Here is an 8721-nt window from a genome sequence, read left to right on the forward strand (position 1 = left end):
AAGTTTCTTCGCATTTTTAAAAAAAAATCACAACATTTTTTAATATAGTTTATTTACATTTAACTAATGTATGTAGGTACCATTTTGTTCGATAACTTTTTGTCATCTTGTAGGTGGGGATGATCCCATTTCTATAGAAATTTTGGGGCTTCTGATCAAAATACCGCGACAATTGGTTTTGGCAGTCCTCTCGTGATGTTAATCTGACACTGCCTAAAGAATTTTGAAGAGACCGAAACAGGTGGAAATCTGCGAAACTGGTGGAAGTCTGAAGGTGCAAGGTCAGGACTATACGGCGGATGCATTAACACTTCCCAGCCAAGCTCTCTTAATTTTTGCTGAGTGGCTAAATATGTGTGAGGTCTAGCGTTATCATGATGAAAAACCACACCCCTTGTGTTGATTAATTCCGGCCGCTTTCTCTCCACTTCTTGCTTTAAACTTATCAGTTGTTCGCAGTAGAGCTCAGAATCGATGGTCCTGCCTGGTGGTAACAGCTCACATTGAATAATGTCTGTCCAATTCCACTACACACACAGCATCACCTTCTTGCGAGTTAACACGGGCTTCGCCAGTTTGTGAAGCCTGGCCGGCCTTTCACCACGACCTTTTTCGCACGTTCATGTCGTACGTGATCCACTTTTCATCACCAGTTATCAGCTTCTTCAAAAATGGTTCGGTTTCATTACGTCGTAATAAAGAATCACAAATATGTAGGTACACGGTTCATCAGGTTTCTTTCAGTGAGCTCGTGAGGTGCCCAAATATCGAGCTTTTTTGTGTACCCAGTTTTTTTCAAATGCGCTAAAACTCTTTTGTGGTCAATTCTCAGTTCTTCAGCTACGTCGTAAGTACTGAGATGCCGATCTTGCTCCACTTTTTAAAAAATGGCATCCATTTTATCCGTAATAGGGCGACCAGAGCGACGTGCTTCTTTGATATCAAAATTTCCGGATTGAAAACACTTAAACCGAATTTGTGCTACTTTCACAGACACTGCACTAAGTCTGTAAACATCGCAAGTTTTTTACCTTTTTTGTAGTAAAATTTTAAAATGTATCGAATTTCTTCATTAGATTCACTCATCTTAAAAGTACGAAAAATGAATAAAAATCACACATTTTCCTAATTTGAATTTGGAATTATCTTCTTTAAAATTTAAACTTTCAATGATACCAAAACCAGCCCGATACAAATAGTGTAGCCAAAGAGATTTTATTACAAGTTCATAATAGGTACTATAATGCGAAAAGACTCAACCTATTATAATATATGTCGTGGATAACGACTTTTAATAATACTAAGACGGTGGTTTTGATTATTATTTTAAATGATGAAATGTTGTTTTGATAAATATCACAAAATGAAGGGTAGACTCCGTAACGCCACAGTATAAAATGGCGGTACGTGGACAGAGTCGTGGCATTCGTGTCAGACAGTGATTCCGTCCGTCTCAGTCAGTCAGTCAGTCAGTCAGTCAGTTGGTCTGTCGGCATGTGCAACGAAACTGTCGGTTTATCCTGTCATTGTGAAAGTTGTATGTGTTGAGTTTCACTAATTATTATTGAAAAGTTTTATTTACTAAACTGAGTTCAATCGAATACGAGTGATGACGAAACTACCGCTCAGCCATCCCCGCCGCTGCCGCCGACATCAGAAGTGGGATCAGGACTCTACTATCACTGGCGTGACGTGTTTGAACATGTTCGAAGTACAGCAAAAAAAAGCATGATGCAGATCAGAATACTAGTAGTGGTACGCCACAAGAGCGTGAATGCAGCATACGTAAGTCGTGTAATAACGTCTCTATTACCTCGAAGGAAGATCTGAGCCACGAAGAAATCGTCACATCTTACGTTCTGGCTCATGTTGCCCAGTTGACTCTCGATTTATCACATCGCATTTACTAGCGGAAATACGACACGTAACAAGCTATTACAAGAAATTAAGGCAAGTGCAAGTCTCAAGTGAAACTTCGATCGCAATAATGGATCTGTCATGACGAGTGGGTAGTTCCGACACGAATCGTTTTTAAGCCAATGACTACTGCTAGAGTTACATGGCACTAGTGCAGTAAACCACGACATGAGACTGTGAATTGTCGCTGAAACTTTAGAATCTACTAAATTCAATACCAATAACACTACACGTTCGATGACTTCGGGCTCCAGCAAGCAAGCAAACAAGAAATCAAGCAAGTTTCCGTGGGGAAGAAAAATTGACACATCTGAAGTCGTCGTGACCTGTAAGATAAGACGTCCGGTGCGTTCGTGTCTGGCGATGCGGCGGTGTTCGGGTCCCGCTGGCGGATGCAAGTTTTTCTGGTGAAGTGCGTGCTTGTGCGTGCTTGACAAGTGTTTCCGGTTGGTTTCCGCAGTGTGGGAGTAACATCGTGTAGGAGAGGTGGAACCCGCCAAATTGTAGTTTGCGTGGTGGCTGGTAAGATTTGCTGTGGTAAAAAGTTTGCGTGGTGGTAAAATGTCTTGTGAGTCTGCACAGGTAGCCGGAGGTGAGTCTTCCGCGGTCGCGGCCTACCCAGTCTGCGAGAACCGGGCAGATCGCCTCAACGGTACGGAGGCCGGCCGACGGGTCCGCCAAACGACGAGACCACGCCTCCAGCACGGACTGCCGAGATTGGAGCCCCCGCGCTCCGGCTACACTTGCGCTAGGGCGCGCCACCTCGTAGGAGACTGTGAGGTATCCTTGAATGACTCTGACTGCGACTTTCTCGTGGGTAAGGACGTGGCACCAGACGGGTGCTCCGTATAGTGCCATCGACCGCACGGGTACCATCACCCTGCCTATTTCTGCCGTGAAGCAGTGGTGTATTTCGGTTTGAATGGTGGGGCAGTGGTTATAGCTATACTGAGACCTTGGAACTTGTATCTCGGGGTGGATAACGCGTTTGCGTTGTGGAAATCTGTGAGCTCGTGCATAGTCCACCTATCTAAGCAAAAACATTGCCACGAGTTGCCGCCGAGGCAAATTGATGGCGCAATTTCATCGACGGCCGCGAGCAATGCAACAGCGGAGCGACGTGCCGGTGGCTGCGTGGTATCGGATATTTTTGGTAAATGAGAAAATTCTGGTGAGTCGTATTATTTTTATTTGGAATTTGGTGCCGAATGTTCTGTTGTCGAGAAATCTATTAGTAGTTGCTTCATAACTCAGGAAATTTATGCGATGGTTCTCATAAAGGGTCTGTTGCTTTGACCAAGACTGTCGATTAGAGTCACAGGGATGACTGTCGATTAGAGTCACAGGGATGACTGTCGATTAGTCACAGGGATGACTGTCGATTAGAGTCACAGGGATGACTGTCGATTAGTAGTCACAGGGATGACTATCATTGAACACTTGTAGTCACAGGGATGACTATCATTGAACACTTGTAGTCACAGGGATGACTATCATTGAACACTTGTAGTCACAGGGATGACTATCATTGAACACTTGTAGTCACAGGGATGACTATCATTGAACACTTGTAGTCACAGGGATGACTATCATTGAACACTTGTAGTCACAGGGATGACTATCATTGAACACTTGTAGTCACAGGGATGACTATCATTGAACACTTGTAGTCACAGGGATGACTATCATTGAACACTTGTAGTCACAGGGATGACTATCATTGAACACTTGTAGTCACAGGGATGACTATCATTGAACACTTGTAGTCACAGGGATGACTATCATTGAACACTTGTAGTCACAGGGATGACTTAGTTACTGTGTACATGAATTGTACGGGGAGAACTTGCAGCAGTAGTAAATCACTTATTTTCGTTTGTGTAATCTTTCAATGTCGTTATAGAATTTGTGTTTAGAATAAAAATTATTTGATGACTTTTAAATTTTCCGATAAGTCGTAAAGTGTAGTCAGGAGTGATTGAGCGGAACAAGTGTTCTCGTGGATGTTTTTGATTGTAGGTTAACCATCACACGAGGACGTGTGACGTGTCAGAATGGCCGTGTCGTGGATAACGACTTTTAATAATACTAAGACGGTGGTTTTGATTATTATTTTAAATGATGAAATGTTGTTTTGATAAATATCACAAAATGAAGGGTAGACTCTGTAACGCCACAGTATAAAATGGCGGTACGTGGACAGAGTCGTGGCATTCGTGTCAGACAGTGATTCCGTCCGTCTCAGTCAGTCAGTCAGTCAGTCAGTCAGTCGGTCTGTCGGCATGTGCAACGAAACTGTCGGTTTATCCTGTCATTGTGAAAGTTGTATGTGTTGAGTTTCACTAATTATTATTGAAAAGTTTTATTTACTAAACTGAGTTCAATCGAATACGAGTGATGACGAAACTACCGCTCAGCCATCCCCGCCGCTGCCGCCGACATATATATGTTAAGGGGTTTAGGCGGTTTAGCTGACTCATATTCATATTCATTCATTGACTCATATTCATTCATATATTCATAACTGAATTGAGGGTGGCCGTAAGATTTTAGTGATTAAGTTACCTAATCAAGTAATACGTAACTTTACGAATTGTGATTCTGAAGCACACTGCCTTGGGCCCTGGCATCCAATGAGGATATTCCAGTTCCTTGGCGTGAAGTAACAACTATAGTAGAATTATTTTGTCCGTGCAGTTTGAGTCATAAAACATAGCCTGGCTAGGGCGGTGAGCATGTTGCGCGGGCGCAACGCCATTATCGACAAAAACAAATGAGTCATCGAAGGCAGGTACACGGCGGCGGGGTGATATACGAAGGGTGGTGAGACATTGTTATGTTATGAGTCATTGTACTTACCTGCAAATTATAGTACATTAGGCGAAGAGAAATGTGTTTTTATGCATTCGTTCTCTGAATTTCTTTAGTGACACAATGTCTACTCCTTTGTTTTGTATCAAAACGGCAGAATTTATTCAAAATAATATTTACACGTGTTGTTATTAACAATGTGTTAAAATTTTTCACTGAAATAAAAATAGATCCTGAAAAGTTACAAAGTGTTAATTTCTGCCGTTCTCGTTAACTTGCTGCGGCGATATGTGGTGTAAGTGTTCGATTAGTTTGAAATACACTATCGATAACGCTTATCGACAACAATAATGCGCATCACTATGCCCGTCCATAAGGCTCGTGAGTGGAAGAGAGAGCGAAATACTCGCTTCACCGCTCCGATTTTTTATGACCCAAACTGCACGGACGAAATAATTCTACTATAGTAGGTACAAAGACGGTTTCCGGAACGCTAAAGCACGATCCTCGGAGTGTATTTCAACGAATATTAAAGTCATGATAAACGGAACTGTTGGAATCCTAAAATAAATTAATTATACAAAATAAGTCTCAATGTACAAGAATCTACAGAGATCAGACAAAGTGATTAAGGGCCGTAATATCAATCGTAGTTTAAACTATGGAGTTCGTAATCTACGGAAAAAGTTGATCGATGGCTTAAACCTGTGTCGTAATATCAATTCGAAAATGTGGAGAGATCAACTAAACTTCGATCAGTGCTTTTTTCATGGCAATATTATCAGTTTCGTTCACTATCCATTCATTCTTTTAATCATTTTTATTATTATGGCAATAATTATACGTGACAGTGACGTTAAAAAGAATTATTCCAATTTTAAACATAGTAGGTACTGATCGGGATTTTTAAAATTGTGTTGATAAAATATATTTATTAATATAAGCAACAAAATGAGTGAAAATAAGAAAAGAGTTGCGAATTTTACGACTGCCGAAACGGAACTTTTAACGACGTTAGTAAAAAGATATTCGAATGTGTTAGAAAACAAAACAACAAACGTTGTAAACAATCAATTAAAAGAAGGAACATGGAAAAAGCTCGCAGAAGATTTCAATAGCTCTTCTGGAATGTGCCTAAGAGACGCGAAAACTTTGCGGGCTAAATACGAAAATTTAAAAAAGACCTTAAAACGAAAATATAGTAACCATAAAAGAAGCCTTTATTGCACTGGAGGTGGCCCTGGACCATCGCAGGCTTTAAATCTAACTCAGGAAGAGGAAATAATAATGGAGCTTGCTGGGCCAAGTGTGGAAGGATTGTCTCCACGATTTGATTGTGATAAGGTACATTTCTACATATTAAAAGTAATAATATTAATACCTACTTCAATATTTTGAGTATTCTAAAGGTTCTTTACATTTTGAATCCTTATCTGGTTTTAGGCAAACTTTGCATAAATTATATACTGGGCTAATATAGATTAATCAACTATAATTATGAAAAACTAAATGTAACTAGGTCAAAATACTACAAAGTATTTTCTCAATCAATGTTTATTATATATCACATGCTTTTTTTTAGATACCAGAATGTAAAGAAACAATTATAAAACTTCCAGTGAGTAGTGAAGTAGAAGATAATCCCGGAAAGGAAAATAGTCTACCGACTGATGACTGCAGTGTGAACATGGTTGGTTTAATAGTTATTTGTTATCTATTTAAACTTCTAATTAAAAAAAAACTGAAATAAATTAAATACTAAAAATAAACTACAAATTAAAATTAATGTAGATAATCTGGTGCCAGGCTACATGCAAGTACATTCCCTATTTGTTATTTTGTATACTAATTATTTTCTATGAATTAATATACTAATATCCCACAAATATCTCACTGCTGGCCTTGAGCTTCCCATTCATGAGAATGGACAGTATACCCATAACCTGTCCCAAGTCAAAATTATAACATTTGCTTTATTTTAGATGGACAAATTTAAGTTGCACAGCCAAGACACAGCTCCAGTTTCTATCAGTTATTCAGAATGTACCCCCAATCGATTTATTCTGAAAAAAAAACAGTCAACACCGTTACGAAGAAATCCAGAGAGTTTGAAGAGCACAATGGAAAATTATGGTGACTTGTCACAAAAAAAAAAGGATCTAGCTATTGCTCAACTAAAACACTTGGAAGAAAAAGGAAAACAAGATAAAATAGAACATGAACTTAGATGTGAACAAATAAGGGACAAAGCCCAACAGGAAAAAAAAGAACATGAATTGAGATGCGACTTGTTAATGTTAGAAATATTGTTGAAGAAAAAGGAATTAAATAAATAAAAAATAAACACTATGTAAAAGTTGTTTTATTTGTAAAATTATTACAATAATTAAACTATTTCAGTTTTTATAATGCAAGATCTGTTTATTTAATGTAACATACTAAAATAACTATTTATTAACAATTGTCTTTTTAAATGATTGTTGTTATCACTATTTCCGTTATCAACATTTATTGGGTGGCTAGACAAATCTATTGAATTTTCTATGTCTATGTCTAAACTTGGAATTCTATCTCCGTTATTTATGCATATATTATGCAAAACTGCACAGGCAACAATAATGTCTTGGACTAACTCTAGATTTACTCTCATACCAATTGATAACACAGGAAAGCGTCTTTTCCATATTCCAAAGCACCTTTCTATACAATTTCTAGTGCGAATATGAGACTCATTATAAAGTTTTTTTGCTGATGTCACTGGATTCTGAAGTGGTGTTAATAAATAGTTTTTCAATGCATACCCAGCATAACCAAGAAGAATATTTTGTCCCATTTGTCCTGATTCGAAAACAGCACACAAACGACTGTTACCAAAAATAGTACTGTCATGACTAGCACCAGGCCACCTAGCAACAACATCCAAAAATTTTAGGTTGGATGTACATACTGCTTGGACATTTAATGAAAAGTATCCCTTCCTATTTCTATAATGCTCTGAATTTTGCCCTCCTGGGGATTGTAAACGAATATGTGTACAGTCTAGAGCACCATATACACAAGGAAATCTAGCAATAGAATAAAAGCCAGTTTGATTTTGTTGCAGTTCAATTGGCGAAAGATGAAGTTTAAGATGGTTAAATCTGTTGGCTGCAATAGCTTTGACAAACTTGAACACATTGTTACATTGACGAAAAAGTGTTGTCTTCAATTAATATTAGTTTACACACAAAACAAATCAAGTTTATTTAACAATGCATTCTGTGCTTGGAAAACTGTCAAAACCGTGACATTCAGTCAAAAAAGTATGGAACGGATGATTAGTTTATGGTTCCGCTATTATTAAGAAATCAAGAAAGTTTTAAGCCAATTTGTGAATTTATAGATTCAACAGTTGGAGATATTTAAAAATGGGATTACAAGGATTTGACGAAGTTATGGCTCCGTCCATAACATTATGATATTTTGGTTACTATTTTTTTTTTATTCCAGCTAAGATTTAAAAAAGTCTTGAACTTGGATTTGATAGTAAAACTCGAATTTGCCATTGTCTACGCGAGACGCTGTGGCTTTATTGTTTCTATAATAAAACCAATTGAATGCTTGCTACTTGCTTTAATTACAATTTACAATGGTTTAGTCGTGATTGTTCTGCGATGAATCTTGGAATGTGACCTTTCTCGAAAAGGAAGGATCTTGTGCCAATAATGATTATTGTGAGGTATATTAAAAATATTGTTGAATGCTGTCAGCGCTTGGTGCCGGTAGTAGTAAATGTTCTGGTATGACGTTTTGGTTAGCTTGCTGTGCTAAACGAGTCAGGCGCCGCGACAGCCATTTTACAAGGATTGGAAAATATATAAGACTTTGCTTCGGCCTTATTGAAATTTTTATTTCAGGAAGAAATTATAAAGGACTTGGCTTCGGCCTTACTGAAATTTTTATTTCAGGATATAATAAAAATCATATAAGACCCGGCTTCGGCTTTATTGAAAA

At 38.3% G+C, this 8721-nt stretch overlaps 1 protein-coding gene across 1 annotated transcript; it reads left to right on the forward strand.

Annotated features, from left to right (window-relative positions):
• Positions 1–2882: 2882 nt before the first annotated feature.
• Positions 2883–7186, forward strand: LOC149503219 (uncharacterized). Its single transcript, XM_089738937.1, has 3 exons — positions 2883–6072; positions 6311–6418; positions 6711–7186. The coding sequence occupies exons 1-3, from the start codon at positions 5680–5682 to the stop codon at positions 7062–7064; spliced, it is 855 nt and encodes a 284-aa protein (XP_089595063.1). The 5' UTR covers positions 2883–5679; the 3' UTR covers positions 7065–7186.
• The last annotated feature ends 1535 nt before the right edge of the window (positions 7187–8721 follow it).

This window comes from Bombyx mandarina, chromosome 03 (assembly GCF_030267445.1).
Source record: "Bombyx mandarina strain Sakado chromosome 03, ASM3026744v2".
Classification (NCBI taxonomy): Eukaryota; Metazoa; Arthropoda; class Insecta; order Lepidoptera; family Bombycidae; genus Bombyx; species Bombyx mandarina.

Bases quoted from the DNA above. Each gene is read 5' to 3' on its own strand.
- LOC149503219 (XM_089738937.1), top strand. From the start codon at position 5,680: ATGAGTGAAAATAAGAAAAGAGTTGCGAATTTTACGACTGCCGAAACG. The intron at 6,073-6,310 runs GTACATTTCTAC...GCTTTTTTTTAG, and splicing joins CACGATTTGATTGTGATAAG to ATACCAGAATGTAAAGAAAC. The intron at 6,419-6,710 runs GTTGGTTTAATA...GCTTTATTTTAG, and splicing joins ATGACTGCAGTGTGAACATG to ATGGACAAATTTAAGTTGCA.